This window comes from Saccostrea echinata, unplaced genomic scaffold (assembly GCF_033153115.1).
Source record: "Saccostrea echinata isolate AGI-Se365-2 ecotype Australia unplaced genomic scaffold, CSIRO_AGI_Sech_v1 ptg000029l, whole genome shotgun sequence".
NCBI lineage: Eukaryota > Metazoa > Mollusca > Bivalvia > Ostreida > Ostreidae > Saccostrea > Saccostrea echinata.
In genome coordinates, this window is record NW_026889778.1 from 19,731,585 (window position 1) to 19,755,506 (window position 23,922).

The 23,922-nt window shown below is 33.2% G+C and overlaps 2 protein-coding genes across 4 annotated transcripts; one reads left to right on the forward strand and one right to left on the reverse strand.

The window, feature by feature from the left end:
- Positions 1-1,638: 1,638 nt before the first annotated feature.
- Positions 1,639-11,153, reverse strand: LOC133194605 (DNA/RNA-binding protein KIN17-like). Of its 2 annotated transcripts, none has more exons than XM_061330534.1 (10): positions 10,995-11,153; positions 10,019-10,113; positions 9,059-9,225; positions 8,009-8,242; positions 7,335-7,392; positions 6,957-7,104; positions 6,648-6,770; positions 5,989-6,088; positions 4,880-4,980; positions 1,639-2,116 (listed from the first exon to the last, which is right to left on the reverse strand). In XM_061330534.1, exons 1-10 carry the CDS (start codon positions 11,112-11,114, stop codon positions 2,045-2,047), a joined length of 1,218 nt encoding a protein of 405 aa, XP_061186518.1. In that variant the 5' UTR covers positions 11,115-11,153; the 3' UTR covers positions 1,639-2,044. The 2 variants fall into 2 exon arrangements, with proteins under 2 accessions (XP_061186518.1, XP_061186517.1); XM_061330533.1 differs by having other exon boundaries at positions 1,641-2,116; positions 6,957-7,122; positions 10,995-11,151.
- A 290-nt stretch (positions 11,154-11,443) lies between these two features.
- Positions 11,444-23,894, forward strand: LOC133195694 (threonine synthase-like 1). 2 transcript variants are annotated; one of them, XM_061331614.1, is made up of 10 exons: positions 11,444-11,644; positions 14,206-14,346; positions 14,629-15,440; positions 15,726-15,796; positions 16,091-16,195; positions 17,103-17,214; positions 18,768-18,933; positions 19,465-19,716; positions 20,616-20,706; positions 23,116-23,894. In XM_061331614.1, the coding sequence occupies exons 1-10, from the start codon at positions 11,510-11,512 to the stop codon at positions 23,436-23,438; spliced, it is 2,208 nt and encodes a 735-aa protein (XP_061187598.1). In that variant the 5' UTR covers positions 11,444-11,509; the 3' UTR covers positions 23,439-23,894. The 2 variants fall into 2 exon arrangements, with proteins under 2 accessions (XP_061187598.1, XP_061187599.1); XM_061331615.1 differs by having other exon boundaries at positions 17,103-17,205.
- The last annotated feature ends 28 nt before the right edge of the window (positions 23,895-23,922 follow it).

Genomic DNA, 23,922 nt, shown 5'->3' on the forward strand with positions numbered 1-23,922 from the left:
TCATATAAAAGAAAACAATAAAAAAAGTACCTTAGACTAAAACTTTCTAAATGTGACTGATATGTCTTAGACTGTCTCGTGCGAACTGAAGTTTGAAGAGGCGGATCAAAGTTAAAAGTCCAAGTTTTGTAAAGTTATTGTTGGTATACAACTGTGCTCGCCCCAACGGTGGTACCATAAACAAATTGCAGTATTATTAGATGCTTACAAAATATTTTATGTGCCGTGGACGGAAATATAATTATTCATGTGCACAAATCACTATTAATTATGGTAGGTTTGTCAACACGTTACGAACATTTTTCCTTAGAAAATGCAGAACTCATTAAACATTCTCGGCCCATCCCGGGGTTTAAAAAATCTCAGAGTACATTGTGTTTTTGTTGTGAATATATGTACATAAAATATTTCTATAGAGTCACAAAATAAATATTTGATTAAAGATTAAATGTCCCAGTCGTTATATTTAAGTACTTACAAGTATAATAAAAAAGAAAACACCCCTACTAAATTTTGGGGACAATGATCATTATAAAACAAATACACTAAGGTTAATTCACTCAGGTACATCCAAATTCGAACAAATATCTCTTGGCATTTTCTTAAGTACAAAAGATAGTTTTTGTATAATGATATAACTATGCAATGATTTCTTGCAATATATTAAGCATTTTACATTGAAATATATACTAATGTTTATTTTCCATTTGTATTCTGACGCATATTTCACAGAATCGTTCATCTATTTGATTATAATTCCATATGTCCGTTTCCATTGGAAGCATATGTTAACTCTCAAAAACTGTGATATGAGGAGTCAGGCTACCTTGAATCATATATTTCACTCTATCTTTAACAAAATTGGTTTCTTGCAAATATATAATATCACATTTGTGACCGATCGACAGGATGATTGCTCCTCCTAGGCACCTGATCCCACCTCTGGATTTTCCAGGGGTCCGTGTTTTGTGTCCCGTTCATAGATTTGTACTGTTTGTAGATTTTCTGAGATCTGAGATCGATCACTTCATTATTTTCACTTTTTTATTTAATATAATTAAGCCATTGGTGTAATATTAGTTGTCTGACATGATTATTTTAAAGACATTTACAGTTAAATGATAAAAGCTTAATGCTTTCCATTGTTTGATGTGTTACCTCCTAAGGAAGTCCTATTTACTTGCTTTGTTTGCAGGATCAGTCCTCCTTGGGTGAGACCATGTGCACCCTGGAGCTTTACGCTGCTTTTCTGAATGATTTTCCCATGAAATTTTGTCCAGACAATGCCTCTGGTTTATAATTATAAATCTCAAAATCTAAAATATTGATCTGTTTTTTCGTAAGTAATTATTTTTGAAATCCAATTTATCAGAAAACTTTAGTAATAAATCCAAAGTAAGTTTTTGATTTTATACTTCTGTAAACATTTACTTGAAGGAACACATGTATATTGCAAAATCATCATGTATCCTTTAACGAATTTATTATATGAATATATATAATGAACAATGGATATACACATGTAGTAAAGTAAATTTATAAGTACCAAGGACTTTGCCATCTCCAAAGTTTCACTACATAATTATATATTATAACAAACATATATTACATGCAAGGTCACAAATATTTTAATTTCAAATATAAAATCTTCTCATTGTATAATACACACATGTATAATAATATGAACTTTCATTAAAAAAATATATTTACATCTTCAAATGTGAAATTATTTTTTCAGTCTTTCAATGGAAAGCTGCATTGAATTTATTCTCTTTTTGCACAGTCCTGTGCATCAACATAACAACATAGATCATGCATGTTTCATGCAACACACCTATGATTTCTTATTGCTGCTTTTTGTGAATAGGCAAAGAATTGCTTGCTTTCACACAAATGTTCACCTCCTGCCGATATCTGTGTTTTTTTTAAAAACATAAGTCCAGTTTAATCAAACAATTCCCTGACACAACAGCCACATATAGTCTCTATTTAGTTGTACTTTTTCTGTCTTTGAGATATCTTTTCTCTTTGGGCACATGTAGCTTCATGTTTGGTTAAAGAGTTTACTGATATCTTCATACTGAACATTGTCCACAACACGCCCTTTTAAAGGACCCTGAAACAAGATGGAAAACTAGAAATCAACACCTTCACGTAAAAACAAGAAGTATGTGAGCCAATGCTCACTAGTAATACCCTGCTCTGATGTGAATATACTCTCTCATGTGAATATACACAAATTCAGTTAAAGAAAAATTGTATTTACTATGATTTTTTTTTCATTTAAGGTTTTTTTTTTGGATCATCATTAAAGTTTATCCAGAAAGTCAATGTCCACAGTAACAAAAGATAAGAACCAAAGCAAGACAGGAAGAAACAGGAAGATGACATTGAATTCGTACAAAAACAAGAGGCCCAAGGGCCTTGAATCACTCTTCTGATAAACTGTACAACCTATCACTTCTATTTGAAGCCTCTAAGTATCCTGTATGTTTAAATAAGGCCTTGAAATTCCAAAGGTAGGTCATCATCACCTAGATTTTAGATAAAACATTTTGAGAACCCAAGATGATTCTAAGCCAAAAAGTACCTGAGAGTAGGTCATGGTCACCTACTTATCAGTTGTCATTCTCTGAGGACCCAAGATGCATCAACTAACTACATATAAGTTTGATGATTCTAAGCCAAATAGTACCTGAAATATTGATATATTCCAAAAGTAGGCCAGAGTGACCTACATTTTATTTGACATATACTGAGGACCCAAGATGATCAACTGGCAAAGTTTGATGATTCTAAGCCAATTAGTACCTGAAATATTTATAAAAAGCCAAAAAATTTTAAAAGTAGGTCATGTTGACCTACTTTTCAGTTGAAATACTCCGGGGACCCAAGATGCAACAACTGACAAAGTTTGATGATTATAACCCAATCAATACCTAAAATATTTTATTATAACCATAAAATTTCAAAGGTGGGTCAGAGTGGCCTACTTTTCAGTTGACATACATTGAGGACCCAAGGTGCATCAACTGACAAAGTTTGATGATTCTAAGCCAATTAGTACCTGAAAAAATATTTAATCAGGTCACAGTGACTTACTTTTCAGTTGACATACTCCAAGCACCCAAGATGCATTTACCAACAAAGTCTGATGACTCTAAGCAAATTAGTACCCGAAAATATTTATTATAGACATTATATTCCAAAAGTAGGTCAGAGTGACCTACATTTTAGTCGACATACGCTGAGGACCCAAGATGCATCAACTGGCAAAGTTTGATGATTCTAAGCCAATTAGTACCTGATATATTTAAATAAAACCATAAAATTCCAAAAGTAGGTCACAGTGACCACCTTTTTAGTCAACTTACTCAGAAGACCATGACGCACCAACTGACAAAGTTTGATGATTCTATGCCAATTAGCACCTAAAAATATTTATATAAAGCAATATAATTTCAAAAGTAAGTCATGGTGACCTACTTTTCACTCAATTTACTCCAAAGACCCAAGATGCCTCAACTGACAAAGTTTGATGATTCTAAGCCAATTAGTATAGCCATTAACATTGAAAAGTAGGTCACGGTGACCTACTTTTCAGTTGACCTACTTTGAGACCCAAGATACATGTACATCAATGAAAAAGTTTGATGATTCTAAGCCAAGCAGTACCAAAAATATTTAAATATAGCCATAAAATTTTAAAAGAAGGCCATGTTGACCTACTTTCCAGTTGACATTTTTTGAGGACCCAAGATGCATCAACTTACAAAGTTTTATGATCATAAGCCTTAAAATGTCAAAAATATGCCTCTAACACACTTTGAAATCAAATGCCTGCAAAGTTCAAAAAGTAGGTCATTGTGACCTACTTTTTAATAAATTTGTTTTATGGCCCGAGGATGCATCATCTTACAAGATTTAATGATTCTAAACCTCTCAGTATTCAAATTAATGACCTTAAATGTTTTGAAAAAGATTAGCCATAAAATTCAAAAAGTAGATCAAGGTGGCCTTCTTTTTACTTGACATACTCTGATGACACAAGATGCATCAATTGACAAAGTTTGATGATCATAGGCCCTAAATTGTTCAAAATATGCCTCTAAATCATTTTGAAAAAGAATGGCCACAAAATTTAAAAAGCAGCCAAAAAAAGTAGCAAAAAAACTACTTTTGAGTCAACATGATATGATGATATTAGTCCTTATAGTTAGCAAAATATCAACATTTTAATAAAACGAAAATTTTGGTCAACTTTGAAGTGACCTTGAGGCCACACCCTTTGCCCCAGGGTGATTCCCCATGCAAATTTTAATCTACAACATATCCTCATCCTTTTGTGTAAGTTTGGTGATAATCTGCCCAGAGGTTCTTGAGAAGATTTTTTAGCATCCAGTACTTTTAGTTTTATTTACCTAATTATCTCCCCTTGTTTAAGGGTCACAACCTTAGTTTTACTAAAAACAGGAGCCCTTGGGCCAAGGATACCCTGTGGCAAATTTGACAATAATTGGCCAACAGATTCTTGAGTTATGGCCCATATTCTAAAAAGTTTATGCACACCCGCACAAATGGCCATAGCATTAGCTCTTTGAGCCTTTGGTTCAGAAGAGCTAATTAATCCCAACATATGGCATGCCTAAACAAAGAGTGTGCTTAATTCTCTGTGATGAGCAGTTGCTGAGAAAACTGCAAAAGAAAATTGTTACAGACAGACACACAGATAAACAGGAAGATGACATCTGATTCATACAAAAATGAATCCCACCATATGGCATGCCTAAACACAGTGTGCTATAATTTAAAGCATCTGCGATGAAGTAGTTGCTGAGAAAATTGCGATGAAAATTTGTTACGGACAAGTTTTACTTACTGAGTGTATGGACACCGTACAACAGAACTTCTTCTCATCAATACCCTCCAAAACTGCATCATGGCCTCTGTAGGCTCCATTCACAATCTTGACCAATTTACCTTAAACATGTAAGGAGAGACAGTTTGTCAGTTTACAAATTGATCATCTTTAACCATTGTTGATGATAAGTGCAGGACTTAATCTATTATTTTTCAAAACAAAAATACTTTTGTCCCCATAAATGTGATACATGTATTTAATGGTGTGAGAATTTTTCTTCACAGAATTCTGTCCTAATTTTGATATCATATCTTGAGTTGAGAATCCCCCATAAAAATGTTATATGTCACATAATCCCATGCAATTGATTGGATATGTTAAAAACTAAAGCAGAAATTTGAAATCTGGCTTGCATTACAGAAAGTGGGGTGAGTTGTTAAATTCAGCTTTGCTGATTATGGTTAGTAAACATGAACTTAGAGTCTAAAATACTGAATCATATTTTAAAGAGAATGCAGTTTGATGAGAAAAACCTATATTTATAGAGAAGATATTTTTTGGAAGATGGTTCATATCTTCTGACAAAAAATGGAAATATGCAGTGAAATATGACTTGCAACTTATTTGGTTTACTTTGACATCAGAATAAAAAAAAAAAAAAAAATAATAAAAAAAAAAAAAACATGACAAGAGATGGGTGGAAAAGCACCTTTTGTCTATCAAGTTGAAAGCTAAGCAAGTGATGAATGGAATTTGGGACCATCTAACCTTATAATTAGACTAGAACTTAACATTAAGCACAGAATACCTCTGTCAATACATATCAATTCATAATTGTTATGTTTTTTTTTCTCATTTTAAACAAGTAAAGACTACTTATTTTTATTACCTGTAGAAGAGTTCCTTCTTAGATCTATCAAAAACATTCCTGTGCTTTTTAAACACCTTTCAATTTCAAAGTTGCCCTTTTGTAATTAACCCTATCTAAGTTAGTTATAGGAGTTTATGGAAATGCGTCAACATTACAGCAGATTCTGGACTCATGATATAGAAGACTTCATGCATGAAGAAAAGCTACATTTATCACATGTATATGTCTGCAGTAGAAGCTACCAGCATCTCTCTACCTTGAGCTGGGATGACTGTCTCTAAGTGATTCTGGTCTACTCTGACTTTGTTCCCTGAGTCTAAGGTTTCGATCACAGCTCTGTATAGGTCTTGGACCTCCTGAAATTGAAGCCTTCAGATAACAATATTGTGATTGTCGTAGTGTGGATTACTGTCAAACTGGACATTCGTATGTGTTACATTCACATGACATTGTACATAAATCAGTGGTGGAACTGTAATTTCTGTGCTATCAGCATAATATTTTGTTACTGCTGAATAAAATACATAATTATATAAAAGCAATAGGATTGAGGTGCTATTCCTACATTTTTGGTCTGATTTCAATAATATTGAAATGCATGTCAAGACCAATTTCTACATAACAATGTGAATATTATATGAAACCTACAAACAGTTTGCTGTATCAATTGATAGAAACTGAAATCAAATTCTCAATCATTCAAAGGCTTACTATAAATGTAACTACTAAAGTACAAACAATATTAATTACATAGACGATGCCAATACCAAAGTCAAATTTTTCTTCATAGTACCTACTTTTGCGTATTATAAACAAATATTTTTAAAGTTATAAATTTAAATTACATCAAACAAGTCTAGGCTGCAGCCTCAAGATTACTAATGACATTTCCCTGAACCCCAGGGTTTAGTTTACCTTGACCACTGCCTTCTTCTTGTGGAACTTCTCCCCCAGCTTCTTAGTGATGATCTTCACAACAATGCCTTCTGTCAGCCAGTAATCTTTTCTGTTTGTTTTTTCTTTCTTTTTCTCTTCAAACTGATCCAGTAAAGGAAAAGATATTTCAAATTATCTGCTTACTTTGCTAATATCACATACATAAAAATATAAATGCATTAAGGCCAAAGGAGCTGTAAGAAGACACATCCACAGTCCATGAATGTGTGCAGTGAAGCAGTAAAACAATTGACAAGAAAATGACAAGTAACTAATAAACACACTAACCTCCATGATTTCATCCAGTGCTGATTTACGTTTCTCTCCAGGCTTGGGAGGTTTGAAGGGGTCTTTTTTTACCTCCTTCTTGGGCTCTTCTTTTTCCCACCGGCTCTCTCTTTTCTTTGGCTTTTCTGGTTCTGTGGGTTTCTTTGAACTGAGAGGGTTGTCTGGTCTGTTGGGGGAAATCAAATTAGCATACAAGTGTACATTTATCATTTTGTATGAAAACAGAAGACCTTGCATTTCTGTGTTCAATAAATGTGCAAGAGAGTCTGGAAGAAGAACCTATTATCATCATTGTACACAAGTATTTGTGCAAGAGAGAGAAAGAGAGACAGAAATTAGAAAAGTAAGAAGAAATTATTACCAATACATTTTACCTACTTTAATACTGAATTTTCTTCCTTTTTCTTGGGCTTTAGTCCAGAAAAACTTAGAGATACTACAAAACATCAACTAAAATATTCAATACATGCACTAGATAAATCATTATCAATACTTTGTCTTAAAATTGGTTATTCTGGATATCATAATACAAAATTGGTGCAAAAAAAAATTATAACATAATCTTATAAATTTAACTCTGTGTTCAAATAATTCATTCAACAATAGAGATGTCCTTACACACATATACATATACAAAATGTATATATACAGTTGAATTTCATTATTTCAAACACTGATATCTTGAATACAAAAAACTGGCAGTCTCAACAACTATTTCTTCATATTTTTTAACCTTGCACCCCAAATCCTTGAATATATCAAAGATTAACTGGACCCTGTTAAGTTCGAGATAATGAAGTTTGACTGTATTTAACTTATATACTGAAATACTTTGAAACAGTTGAACTTTAGTATATCAAACATTGATATCTTGAATACCATGGATTATGTTCAAGTGAAATGGAAGTCCATGTTTTTTTTATTTATTTATTTATTTTTTTTTTTTTGTATTTTAACCATATTAAGTATCTTGCTTTATTGGATATCTCAACCACTTTTGGACCCTATCGAGTTCCAGATATCAGGATTTGACTGTATTTATTTCCTTTTACCCTTGTCCTCTTCATTTTCTCTCTTTAGTTCTGTATACTCTGTTTCCTTGGCTGATGTTCCCTGTTCGGCTGCCCGCTCTATTTGTTTCTGTATAAATACGGCAGTCCTCTCCTCATCATCCATGTCCATTTTCTCCTTGGCTTTTATCTGCTCTTGTTTCTTAATTGTCTCTGGATCTCGGTCAATATACTGAATGAACCAGCCTTTCTCTGTGTTGTCCACAACACATTTCCCTAAAAAAAAAATTTCATTTAACTTCAGGATAAAACATATATTCAGTCTATTTTTCTTTAAATATCCTTTTTCTCAATATAACTTACAAGCAAATACGTTCATTGTTTCATACATACATAAACATTTTCATTAAGATAGGTTTGTACAGAGAGATATTATTCAAAATATATATATAAATGCATTTTAACTTATTCTATACTAAAATAATAATGTCAAAATTTTGTTTTTATATGTTTAAATGTAAATTATGTCTTTCCTTATATGAATTCAAAATCCTCCTGCATTGATATTTAATTAATATTATCATTATATGGGGGTAAAAAAATCAATGATGTTGATACTAGCTCTGTTTTGTTATGCTTTTCAACAAGATAACATACTTGATACATAAATCTTCATAGAAATTGAGTGTCGGAAGCTATTGAAAGACATGATACATGTATGTATCATGATATGGTCGTGCAATACAACATATATATCATGATAGAACCACCTATAATTGAAAGAACTGATATCTTTACATATTTTTGTATAGCTAACTTGCCATTTTTGTAACAAAGCTTAACTTTGCTTACAAATGAATTCTGACACAGTCTCAAGATTGTGTTCTTCTTGATTTAAATCCATGTAACTTGTTTTCTGCCATTTTGGAATATGACAATTTGCTAGGTCATTTGTAGAAAATTACTCCATACTGTATCGTGATACATACCAAACAATACAATATGTGTATTGTAAACCCCTGCGATCAGTATGATCAATGTATTGGAATTGTTAAACATCTGATAATTTCAACTGACTTATTAGACTTTTACCTTCTCTACCCAGCCATTTAACAAATTCAGTAAGCGACTCCCACTGTGTTGCATTCATGTGGATGTGTTCTCGAAAAGCGATGTATTCCTGATACACAATGTTACAGTGAACTCGCTTTGTACCAAACCTTCTCCTCAGTAGCTCCAAATAACCATCCATAAACTCTCTACAATTCAAACAAAATCAATTTCAATGAGATTATTTTTGTAGAATCAGGAAAGAAGTATCAAGCACTGCACTTGTATAAAATTAAAACTGAATTTTGGCTCTTTTACCCATTGAAGTGACAATCATGAAAATTTTGTTGCCAAATGCCGCATATGTACATCCTAAAGCTGAACACCACTTGTAAATAGCCATACTCCATACTAGTTTTCCTATTTCCAATATATCAGTACTGGGATATACCTTTTGCATTAATGGAAAACACATAACTTACTTTGCCTTTGCTTTCATTTTATTGCATATTCCTGCATTTGTGTTTGTTTGTACTGCACTAACCTTTGCAACTGATGTCATATTTCTTTGCTAACCTTTACTCCTGTCATGGAAGAAGCATGCAGTAGTTATGTTCGTCTCTACCAGGTATCTTATATATACAATCATGGCAATGTACATAGGGTATGTCCACACAAATAAAACCTTAAATGCCTATGACAATGAAGTGTGACCAAGTGAACAGGTTATACAGAGGCCTTAGAAATAACGGCAAATGAAGAGAATTATGGTAGACTAAGATAAATTCTCTCCCTTTTACAAATGGTGTTCAGCTTTAAACAAGTCATCAAAGAGTAATTATTGCACTTCTAATTTTTCCATACTTTTATACTTAACAGTATATATTTCAAAATGCCCCTATTTTGACTCTCAGACAGTTGGTAAGGTAAATTTTAGTTATGATTTGATTTGAGTTGACACACCAACATGTTCATTTAATGAAAAATATTTTACAAACATACTTTGAGAAGTCGTCAATATATTGATCAGGATTTTCTGCAAACAGCAGCAACTGTCTTTGGTGAGACTCTGACATCATGTGACACTTAAATCCATTCTGCAAGAAAAAGGGAGTAAACACGATAAAAGTACAGGTAAACACTATTACATTACTGTGCATACAGTTCCAATGTGCATACAGTTTTAGGAATACCGTAATCCAATACAGGCATTTCGTAAATAGGTAATATGGGTTTACGAGGTAATAGCTAGCACAGCGACATTGTAAGCTCTAAAAGCAAAACCAGGGTGAAGAGAAAAATTTGGACTTTGCACATTTATCCAAATGAATTTTTTTTTCCACAGTAGTCTTGAGACCCACAATGCAATGCAAATGCACTGATGCTACTTACATTCTCACTGTTACAACAGAAGTTCATCAAAAAATAAACTCTCCTGATTTAATGGACATTGCATATGGATAGTAGATTAAATGTTCTTTGTTAAAAATTTTAACCTTTCAAACATTGTTATATATGGAAATGCAACTAACTAACAATGTCATTTGATGTCACAGTCTAGACATTCCAAATGTCTTGTGTAGATGTGTGGAACAGTGGATCTAACAGCTGTCTAAGTGAATAGGTATCCATGCAGTAATACAAATCTGCACCCGCCGTATCAGTCGCACCATCAACATATTATTTGTCAATTTATTTTCTTTTTCTTTCCATTGTTTTATTTATTTAAAGATCTAGTCACCTACCAAAGTGCATCCTTTTGTCCTGGTTTCCAAATATTGTACTTAAGTTTGAAAATATTACACTGCATCATGTGCATTACACATGCTCATACAGGCAATTTTATTTTTAAGTTAAAAAAATTACTTTAATGTATAAAATAAAGGGAGAAAAATATTTCGATCCTTCATGATACTAAACGTAAGAAATTAGTTACATTTTACAAAGAATTTTCAGTCTTCTACAGAATCAGACTTACCTCATCTCTGCATTGTTTTTGACACATCTGACAATACCATCGCAATTTCTGTAAACCCTTCGCCTTTATTCGATTAGCTATTGCTTTTGGGGTAAGAAAGCCAGCTTTCTCTTTACCCATTTTTAACAATTCCTGTTTAAAGGACTCCTACAGTGAGAAATAAAAATACTGGCAATAAAAATAAAATATAGGCCCCTTTTGTAAAATTGTTGTTTTCAGTTTAGTCGAGTTCCGGTTAATCATTTAGAAGTAACACGTACATAAACTATTTCCATTTATATATTTATATTGATTTCATTTGCATTAAAGCTTATGTAAATTACAATAAGTTTTTAAAGGATAATACCTCTGTACCTTATTTCTCTTTTACATCACTAACTATTTTCTAATTTTAAAAAAAATTTCAAAACGAATTAGTTTTCGTAAGTGTTATCTTTCCGAAAAGAAAAAATTGGAATGTTGCGGAAAAAGTTGTCTGCTTAGTTTTCCAAGGGATTGCGTAATATTTGGCAAAAATGCTGTCCACTTTGAGAAACTCCGTACTGTGGCGTTTCGTTGAAGCCCAGACTATAACATGTACCACCCTTCGTATACGAGGTTACCAGCAGCAGAGGAGACTCAATACCACAACCCGAATTTTCTCAGAGAAGGTACTTGTTCCTTGCACTATTTGAAATGGAACTCTGAAACATCATGAATCCTGAATCTTTAGGTTTTAAAAATGTCTAATTTTTTTTGCTTTTGCTAAAATCAAGAATACTTAGCTTATTTTTGATGAAGAAACAATATGATGACATCATACACATATGCATGTTTGCCGAAATGTTGGGTGACTAATGACTCGATTGATTGTTTTACGATAACTGCGGTACTGCTCTTTTGCAGGGCAAAATAATATTTTTTTTGGTGAAAAACGACCTTAAAGCAATTGTTCAATATACAGTCAGGGGTGAAATCTGTCATTTTTAAAATGACGATTTTTAGTCATAAAATAAAATTTTTATTATGACTAAAACTCATCATTTTTAAGAAAATGACGAAAAACAGTCATAAAAATTTACAGTGTTTCTAGAATACCGAGTTACCTCTCTTTGAAAAATTTTAGATCCACCAACCGAAAAAAGGACAAAAAACATCATAAACAAACTTCATTTCTCTAATACAGTTGACTACAATACTGGTTATGTTGACAGTACAAATTTCCCAAGCAAAAATAAGAGTGGAAGAGTTATTTGTCAATTTATTTGCATCAAAAACCAAAGAAGACGAAAATGACAATATTTCGCCTTTTTTCAAAATGGAGGGTCTGGGCGCACTGAAGTATCTTGCTTGTTTTACGGGGCGCACTACTTTTTTATGGCTTTAACTTTTTGTTGGGACTTTTCTCTACAAGTAGGTATTCCTCCAGATGGTGTCCTATATGTTTTTATATGGCTAAAAGCAATGTAAAAATGGCGCATTATTTCTACCAAAATTTGACATTTTACTGCTAAAATAACTTTCACCTTCCATGTTGATGTTTGAACGCACGTGGTTGGCAGTAATTAGTGACCTGGATGAAATGAAACTTACGTAAACACTCTTCTTGCAGCGGTGAATTCAAATTTCGCTTTTATGTAACCAGGATAGAAGAATTATGTTGAAAAAAGAAAATATGACGATAGTAAGTCATATTGACAAAAATGACGAAAATACGTAGTTAGTAAACATGACGATTATCCATCATTTTTAAAAATGATGGATTTCAGTCTCACCCCTGACTGATATATGTCATTTTATATCTGTAGTCAAAAACTTCGCCAAATGTTAATAATTTGCCCTGCAAAAGAATAGTACCGCAGTTATCGTGAAAGGGCTAATTAGTAGTTTTTTTCTAAAGGATTTATTGTTACAGATCTAGCATGGTTAACATTTAAAAATGGAAAACAGAATAATAGCGAGCGCAATGACAACACCTGCGCAAAGAGAAAATTCGGACTACTGCACATTTCATTCAATAGAATTTTTTGACGCAGTAACTCTGGACCCACAATGCAATGATTGTTGTTCTCGTAATGGTGCAGAAACTTGCAGAGTAACTCCAAAACTATTTCAGACAATATATAATGGAAGAATTCAGGACCATAGGACATTATCATTATCATGATAGAATTAGAGAATAACTATCTTCTCATTTGTTATTTGTGACTTTTAATTCTGATTTAACAGTAAAACGGATGTTTGCAATCGTTAACTCAGCATTGATGGTGGCAAATAACAAATGAGAAGACAGTTATTCCCATTCTGATGCTATTTTGCGTTTTGTTTAATGTTTACGTCTTATTTTGTTATATGAAATATGTCATGAAGCGTTATGTTTTTGCGTCTTTCTATTATGATTTCACAATCAAAAGCTTTCACTCTCTTTAATGGTCATTTAATTGGCTCAAACATCAGAGCATTAGCCAATCAAAATGATTTTTACAAAACAGTTGCATGAGAATATTCTATCTTTGAGAACCAACTTTGAAAAAGTTTGGAAAATGTTCCTGCATACTATTATGTTGGTTATTGCAAAGATGAAAGAAATGCTGTGGCCATTATCATGATTATGCTTAAATTAATCACAAATGTCATCAACAATTTATCAGTAAATTTGAATGGGTTTCTTCTAATATGTCTGATTTTGACTGTGCTTACCAGTAGAAGGATTGAGGCATCTTTTGAATGTTCTGCAAATTGGTGGGAAAAAAAAGTTTACTTTGTATTTTGATTACATTGCACTTTTTCGTTGGGTGAAGTGCAAATGAACAAGGAGTAGCGTTCAATTGTAACATTATAAGACACTAATATGACATCATAAGACACTGAAATCTAGCTTCCCTGTTTCTCTATATTGGAGATCAAAAAATTCCTGTAGCAGAATAGAAATAGTTCCCTTGTCGTCAGAATATCTTTAAGAATATACCCCTCAGTGGAGAGATTTTCTTGGAAAATAAAAACTTCTCCCTTTGGGCTTGGTTTTTTATTTCCATGCAAAATGTCTCAACTATCGGGTTATACAACATGTACAACAATTCCTCAGACGCGGGAATTATTTCTTAAATATATTGTAACATTTTATTATTAAACATGTTATTCAATTTCACATTACCAAGAACTTTTAAGATTAGGTGTCTTCTTATTTCATGCTTGCAATCACTCAATGAATATATTACCCCTCGTGTTTCAGTATAATATAATTTTAATGGGAAGCCCTGGGAGTGGCAAGTCAACAGTAGCTCGCATCCTATCCAAGAAGCTGAACAAACCATCCATAGACATTGATAATGATGTGCTGGAGCCAATGTGGGGTAAAAAGATATCAGAAAAAGTAAGTTTTATGTGGTATATATCTACATGTATATGTGTGTGTAAAGAATTCAAAGTAAACATCATAATTCAATTTTCTGATTTTGTGTTCATGTAAATTTTGAGCAATTTATTAATTCTGTAAACATTTTGTATTTATCTTATTTATGCAAATATTAAAGACTTTGAAGGTATGTTTTGATACTTCAAACATGTGAAGGTTATGAGGGAAAAAAATTTTATCGTGAACATTGAAATTTTATTATATGGTTTATAATGTTTATTACATCGTGCACTATTTCAGTTGAAAGAAAAGGGATCAAAAGCCTTTATTGAAGAAGAAGGCAAGGCTTTAATGACTGTTAAAGCAGAGAACAGCATAATATCTCTCACTGGTTCTAATCCATTACACGATGAGGCGATGCGTTATATAGCTAACACAGGTTATGTTATTTTCTTGGACTACCCTGCAAAGGGAATTCTACAAAGACTTCATAAAATGAAAATAGACAGAATAGTGGGACAGGAAATGGGAACCCCACTCACAGACATTCTGGACCACAGACAAAGTACATACGAACAGGCATACGATATCCGAATACTGTGTGAGGAGGACGAAAGTCCAGAATCTGTGTCGGAAAAAGTGGTACAAGCTTTGAAAGTGCTGGAAGAGGACCAAGGATATGTGTCGACCAGACAGGATGTTAAATCAGTGAGTCCCCATGAAAGAACAACGTTAGGTGAGATTCTATTACAAGGACTGGCTCCAGATGGGGGACTTTATGTACCAGCTCTTCAGATTCCAATTTTAACCAAGGGAGAATGGAGTAGACTCGTTAACGTCGGGTATCGGGACCGAGCTTTGAGAATCATGGAGAAATTGATAAATCCCTTTGATCTCCACCCATCCAAACTTAGACTTTTCATTGAGAAAGCGTACAATAGTGAGTTGTTTAGTGATGAGAAAATATTTCCTGTCCGGCATCTGCAAGACAATCAGTTTCTGTTAGAACTATTTCATGGACCTACCGGGTCATTTAAAGATGGGGCACTTCAATTAATGCCACAAATGTTTGTTGATGCTTTACGACACAGTCAACCTATGAATAGTAGCAGGTAGGTTGTTGTGTTTTGTAATCCTCTTACATGTCCTTTTGCTGTGAGATCACTGTAACTAAGTTTTTTTCAAAAGAAAAAAAACCCAAAAACCCTCAAATTTTATTACTAATAAATGTTTGGGGAGGGTTCACATGCATACATTACATTTTGTACATGTTTGACCTTGTGGTTTTTTTTTTCAGTATTTGCAAATTAAATTGTTGATGGTATCCTTTGTTGCATGGTTTCATTATCTTCCTGTCAGCTAATTACTTGGATTAAATTTGTTTTCTCTCTTTACAGGTATATTATCTTAGTGGCCACATCAGGAGACACAGGGGGTGCAGTCCTTGATGGATTTCGCAGACATGCTGGTATACAATGTTATATTTTGTTATGATAATTTGATACAAGTTTTGAATTGTTATCAACAGGGAATTGAAAAAACATGATGGAAGCATATACTTTTGTGTGTGTGTGTGTGTGTTGGGGGGGGGGGGGGTGTAACAATGGAAAGAGGGGTACAAATTTAATCAAAGAATGATGCATCAAATTTGTAATTTATTAACCAAGATTATTTTATTTTGCAGTGGTAAGTTGTTTTTTACAGATAAAGGCAATGTTATCTAGTTTTCATTCATAACCCAGTGTGACTATGTCTATTACAGAGGGTAGTGGAGTGGGGGTGATAGTGCTATTTCCAGAAGATGGAATCAGTGAGGTACAAAGACTCCAGATGACATCCATGAGTGGAGGGAATGTACAGGTTCTAGGTAAGACATTACTGATCCTCCCACAATGTACAGATTCTAGGAGGTAAGACATATCACTGACCCCCTCAATGTACCAGTGTTAGATGAGACATTACTGACCCTTCCAGAATGTGCAGGTGCAAGGTAAGACATCACTGAACCCTCCCCCCCCCCCCCCCCCCTCCCCACTCCTTTAGAATGTGTAGGTGCTAGGTAAGTCATCACTGACTCTCTTCAAGAATGTACAGGTGCTAGATGAGACATCACTGACCCTCCCATAATTTACAGAGGGCTAGGTAAAACATCACTGACCCTCCCAGAATACACAGGTACTAGGTAAAACATCACTTATCCTTTCAGAATGTACAGATGCTAGGTAAGGCATTTCTTACCCTCCCAGAATGTATTGATTCTAGATAAGACATGATTTACTCTCAAATAATGAGTGAGAGGGAGATCCTGAAGGACATATGTCTGATTGAAGGGAAAAATATCATATTTGGAAGATCAAGGTTTATAATGTACATGGCAAGTTTTGTAAGGGATTGTGCAATATCATTGAATCCCTTTTTAGGACACAAAAGCTATGAATGTCAACAACAAAAAATTCAAATGCAAAAGTTCATTAGATTTTAATGCATGAATTTTTTTATACGTGCAATACTTAATAAATTAAAAAAAACGTTTATAAGGTGTGCATTTACATCTTATCAAAATACATGGAATGAATGTCAACAGTAAATTTTTGAAATGAGATACCATAGAAAATTCAGCAATTATTCTTATGTAAGTATACCTAAGGTAATGCACGGGGAGCTTTGGATCTGTAGAAAAGCTTTATTTTAAATGTACAAGTAATTTTCAGAATTCTCTTTTGCTACATATATATATTAAAAATCAATGTATATTTGCTTTTAATTTTCCTTAGGTATTGAGGGAGATTTTGATCTCTGTCAGGCTATGGTAAAGAGAGCATTTCAGGATCAGGACCTTGCCAGCTGGTTGGCTGCCAATGGGAATTTCAAACTGAGGTATAAAAAGTAAGCACCTGCCTAACACCATCAGCTAAGTTTGAAGTTATAGATTTAGTTGTAATCGTTTTCACGTTTGATTCATAGTTCAGTTAAGTTTGAAGCTATGGATTTAGTTGTAATCCTTTTCATGTTTGATCCATAGTTCGGTTAAGTTTTAATTTATAGATTAAGTTTTAATCCTCTTCACATTTGATTCATACTTCAGTTTGTTTTGAATTTTGTGTTTTAGAAATAAATGTAGTACATGTATATTTTGCTCACATTTATGTAAATGTAATGCATATACAACCTCAAACATGTCAAAACTACCTGAACTGATATTTATTTAGTTCTATTAGTTATAAAAAACAAATAATATGCGAAAGCTTCTCAACTTCTTTGACATGTAATGACAGAATCAACTGATTTATCCCCCCCCCCCCCCCCCCCCCCCCGATCATTTGTCAATTTAATACTGTTGAGCAGTCAAAGAAAAGTAGAAAAGTATTAGATTTGTAATGGGACAATACAGAACGCATAAAACATATGTAAAAGACACCTCATTTTATAACAGTATTTATTTGAAACAGATAGAGGAAAACATTGTAAATTGACCAATAAGCATTGTGGTCATGGGCCTCATTGTTGTGAATTCTCATTTTGCACTCAATGTTTTATTTTCTTTATTACAAGTATTTTATATTTTATTTTATATATTTTATATTTTTCTATTTGATGAGTAACTGAACATGCTCCAGTTTAGAAAAATATTGGATCATATGAAGTGTAGTGATGTCAAACATGGATTTTCCTTTTTGGACCAAACTCCTATCTAAATCTTTAAAAATATTGTACAAGTTCTGAAGAGTTCCATAGTTCAAGTTCTGGTGCAGTTTTAGGTCACCTGAGTCATTTGGGTGACCTATTGTTACCTGTTCTCTTGATCTGTGTTTTAGCATAATATTTTCATCATTCAGTGTATTTTGTTTAATTTATGAATAATAATTACTATTTAATGTTCATTTAACATGTTTAAGGGTTGTAATATACTCAGGTGACCATTAAGGCCATTGGGCCTCTTGTAAACAATGGAAGAGTGATATTTACATACTAACATTAGTTCGTTTCTTTATTCAAATACATTTCATTTTATATTGAAATCATATGAAGCTAAATGTATATCTATGCGACTATTTATGGGGAAAAGGTTGGAAAAAATTATTTATATGGACCATTGTAGCTAGGTAATGGTATATAGTATTGCTTTTAACTTCTTAAAATTTGCTTTTAATCATCTTTATTGCACCTGTGTGGTACTATAAATAAGTACTGCTTTACTGGACTAAAGATCACATCAGTGAAAAAGGTTAAAATGAAGCATTTGATTTCCTTATAATACTATACCCATGTTTGCTCCAAGTACAAAAGGTTCACGTTTAGATTTCGAGTTTCAAAATGATAGTAAAGATTAAATACTTTTTTCCCTAATAATCATTACTTATCTTTTTTTTTTGTTTGCTCTGAATGCAAATGTTCAGTACATATTTTGATTAAGTTTATGTGTATTTTGACTGTTTCAGTGCTGCTAACTCCATCACCTGGGGGCGTCTCCTCCCACAGATTGTGTTCCAGGTGTCAGCTTACCTTAACCTTGTAGAACAGAAGGTCATCTCCCTTGGTGATGAAGTGGATGTTTGTATACCAACAGGAAACTTTGGAAATATTTTAGGAGCTTTTTATGCTCAGGTAATTTTTTTTACTCTAGTTTATTATTTGATATTTATTTATTCTTATTTATTTATTCTATTGATTTTTTTTCTCATTCAGATACTACTTAAGATATTTTTTTTTCCATTAAATATTTTAGTTCTTTTTGATAATTATGTGTATAATTTGGTTGATTACAATAAATCATTAATTTAAAATAACAATTAGCAATGGAGAAGAACAGAGAAAGGATGAAGCTTGGCTTTGAGAACTAAATATGCAAATGAGTCGCATTTATAGTAATTGTAATTAAACTCTGCTTATAGTGATATGCCGGGATAAAAAAGAATCATTTTAGACATAATTAGTTATATCAGATAAGTTCATGGAATGTTTCTAAACTACAAGGATAAAAAGCATGAATTCATTATAAGTGTGTGTGTGTTGTATCTGTGTTTTACAATTACATAACAATTTAAAATAAAAGCAGTTTCATCAAACAGTATCTTTACTAGAAATTGAGTTAAATGTAAAAGCTCAAATTCTCAGTTTTTTTCTTCTTTATATAAGGCCATGGGAATTCCATTCAGAAGACTTATATGTGCATCCAACACCAACAATACACTTACAGAATTCATCAACTCTGGAAAGTACGATATACGATCCCGTCAACTCCAGAAGACTCAGTCGCCAGCCATAGATATACTTAAAGCCTCAAATTTAGAACGCTTCATCTATCACATGTCAAATAGGGACCATCAGCTTGTACGCAAATGTTTCAAGGACCTAGAAGAAAATCAATGTTTTGAAGTGACTGGCCAGGTTTGTGCAATAATGAATGAAGAAAGGTTGAAGTTGATGTTTGTGTGTGGGGATTTTATAATACTTGGAATTTAATACAATCAATTTTAAGTATTGTTGTACATGTATATGTATCTTACTTTTTGTGTTTAGTGAAGAGTAGAAGTAATAATGAAATGATCACAACTGGACCACTGATAAATTCACTCTGGCAGATTTTAAACGTTAAAGACTGAAAAGTTGAAAGAGTTAAAAAATACCAGGAACTCATATAAAAAAACTTTGATAGGCTCAATATTTTTTTATGCCCCCGGATCGAAAGATCCCGGGGATATATTGTTTTTGTCCTGTCTGTCTGTTTATCTGTTTGTCTGTTTATCTGTTTGTCTGTCTGTCTGTTGTCAACTTTAACCTTGCCCATAACTTTCGATTGGTTGGAGCTATGACTTTCATGTTTCACATGTGTATTCCTTGTGACAAGACCTTTCTTTGGGTACCATCATATTTGACCTTTTGACCTTGACCTTGGAGTTTGACCCACTTTTGCAAATTTTTATGAGACTTTAACCTTGGCCATAACTTCTGAACAGTTGGTGCTTGGGGTTTCAAACTTCACATATGTATTCTTTGTGACAAGACCTTCCTTTGGATACCAACAATTTTGACCTTGACCTTGATGTTTTACTTACTTTTAAAAAATTTAACCTTCGCCATAACTTTTGAACAGTTGCAGCTAGGGCTTTCGAATTAAACATTTTTTATCTTTTGGCCTGGATTTTGACTTGCATTTGAGAAACTTTAACCTTCGCCATAAGCTGCCATACGGGGGCATCAGTGTTTCACAAACACATCTTGTTTTGAAATATTAATGTTATGACCAGAGGAAAAAAAAAGGATTTTTTTTTTTTACTTTCTTTTAGCTTTTGGAAGATATTCAGGGCTTACTAGTGGGAAAATGGTGCTCAGAAGCTGAGTGTTTACAAACCATAAAAAAGTGCTTTGACAAAACAGGTACTGTATATGTGTAGGCAGAAACAATGAAACTAAGAAAATTCATAAACTGGAGTTTAACACAAATTTTTTTAATCACCTCCAGTCCTTTATCGTAGGTCACTTGAGTCATTCAGATGACATATTACTATGAGTTCTCACTGTTGTTGTGTTTTGTTAGTCAACTTTTCAATATTTTCAATTTTTGTCTAAAAATTGTTGAGCCTATTTCATCCAGTAAGTAGCATCTAAGGATAAAAGGGAACAAAAATTAAAAATTTTTTGGTTCTGCCCCCCCCCCCCCTCCCTTTTGGGGCCTGAGGGGTGGGACCAAATCTTCTTCCTTACTGGATTTGTAGCCTGGTAGGCAAAATTGTGCAAAATTATAATGAGCACTTGGCTAAGAAATCTACTAAGATTTTGACATTTATTGTCAGTCCAGTCCATGATTAAGTTGGGGGGGGGGGGGTAAGTTGGTCATATATTGAAAATGAACACCTTTGAATATATGTCTGACTCATGGATATCTATCAGGCAAGGGTTATAATGATAACTTATCCTTCTATAAAAATATTCATGTACCATTAACCAAGATCTCAGGCCCCAGGGTGTTGGTAAGTTGGTCATATTAATTGAAAATGCAGTACACCATTGGAAATATTCTTCTTTACACCTGCAAATCTAACAAGATAGCTGTTTGCTTGATTATATGTACACTAAGTCCTCTAACATTAACAGTAAAAGAAAATCTTTGTTTTAACTCAGACATCACATACATGTAGATATGTTTGCATGTTTACTTGTCTTTCTATCAGAATTGGAAAATTTAATATCTCTTGGTTCAGATGTTTTTTTTTAAATTGGCCATATAATAGGGGAAAGAAATTATGTACATCTTAATTTGCACCATTCATGTCCCCAGAGTCCATGATATAGACCCCCAAGTAGTGGCGAATTGTTTGCTGATGTTGGTGAAACTAAGTTGGTTTAATACTGTAAAGTCACTTATTTTCGTGCAGGAGTCAAATTGTCATGCTTTGAGAAAAAAAATTCTGGATTTCCAGGTTAAAGGAGAAAACATCATGCTGCAGTATAAAATTTTAACATTCTGTGAGGGGTATGATTATGAAACTTAAACCCCCACAAAAATTATGATTCACTTTTATGTACATATAATATACTGTATGTGTACATAAAAAAGCAGGCTTCATATTTTAGCGGCTTTGACGCAGACAGGGATGCAGACAGGGATGCACTAATTCATGATTACCGTTAATAAATGAATACGATATGATGTTTTTCATTTACTTGCTTTGATCTGCCATTTTATCAGGCCTCGAACATCGAGCCCGATTTAGTCGTTCTCTATTTATCCAGGCAATAGGCCTATATAAATATGTATGTACATGTATATTCATGCTTAATGTGATTTTTTTTTTCACATTCACTTATGAGCATCAATTTTAATATAAAATGGGTTATTGGCATTTGTCACTTGGACCATTCAAATCAACTGTGTCAACCCGCATACACTATATGTGTGAACTTTGACAATGTACGTGGGGTATTAGTTATACAATGCTACTCTAACATAATTACACATTATTGATCCTCCTGGACCAAAAAATCTTAAGTCAGTTGTTTTTAATTACTAGTAAATGGTAATCAAATGCTCAACAACCAAACTATGACCGCACAGTAAATACCTTAAGGCTATTTTCAGCCAAATGAACACACTAATTAAACAGCAAAAATCTAATACGATGTTTAAAAATTATTTAGAGTAAGTTATTAGAATTTTACTTAAACTCATAGACAAAAAAGTATTTTTTTAAATTTTTTATTTTACATCTGTAGTGCTAATTCATGACTATGCCAACCACTCCATACCCAGTGATTGCACTAAATTTTGAATACGTTAATTTATGTACACATACAGTATATTGCAAGTACATTACACCTTTGAAATTTTTCCTGGACATCAACCAGGAATGATGATCATTCAGTTTTCTATCAATATTGTGAAACTCAAAATCCATTTGAAAGTTCAGAAAACATTTTGTCAAAATTACCATGATAGATGATCAAGTTATATGCCAGGGTTGTCCCTAAGACCTGGGGGTACGGGAATTTCCCTGCCAATAATACGTACATTGTAATCCCCCGGCTACTCTGGTATTCCCTCACATCCCCCTTTCAAGGAAGGAACCCAAAACCCCCTCCTACTTTTTTAATGTCCCCTGCTATTTTAATTCTTAGGGACAACCCAGCATGCATTTAGTTCTACTGTAGTGGTCTGTAGTCCTTGAATTCAGCATTCATATTAGAGGTGCCACAGGTTCTTTCTGAAGAGAGTATTTGTCTTTATCATAGAAATTTCATATGTTTATCTTCTGTAAAATGGCTGACTCCAGGATGTCTTCTTTGCAGGATATCTTTTGGATCCACATACAGCAATCGCAAAGTTTGTGGCAGATCTTGTAAACGACGGAGATGTTCCAATGATCATCAATGCAACAGCCCACTACTCGAAATTCATACCTCAGGTTCTGCAAGCCCTGGGGCGTAAAAAAGACATGAAGGAGAAATCTGTGTCAGAATTGTTTGAAATGGCCCACAAAATCACAGAAGCTCCCAGCATGCATAGCAGATTGGAAGAGTGTGTAAAGTCAGCCTCAACCTGTGAAAAAGTGCTTAAACCTAATTACGAGGATGTTGAGAGAGAGATCAAAATATTTTCCCATAAGATTTAGAGGCAGTTTTTTTTTTGCTTTTATTAATGTGTAAACTTGAATGCATGGTTTCTGTTCTATGTATATTTTTCCAAGTGTGCACCAAATAACATAATACCAGACCATTTTGAATAGGGATTATTATTGTGTAAACTGGTATGCATGATTTTCCTCATGTGGAAACCTTTCCTGTGTACCAAATTATATAAAACCAGGCCATATTGAATATGATTGGTATACTTTCCAAGACATGATGTAGTTGAGAATAATTTCAGGAAACCATAAAGATGTTGTATCATTAATAAGAATCATGAACGATAGTGCCATTTAAAAATGTGAAGAAAACTTAGTATATTTACATAAAATGTCATGTTATTGGCATGATTTATCATTTGGTTTTTAAATCAATATATGAAGTTCAGGTTTATTTGACAAGCGAAGGATGTTCCTTAAATGTTTTTAAAGGGAAAAATCTAATATTCATTTATCAAAATAAAAAAAAAAT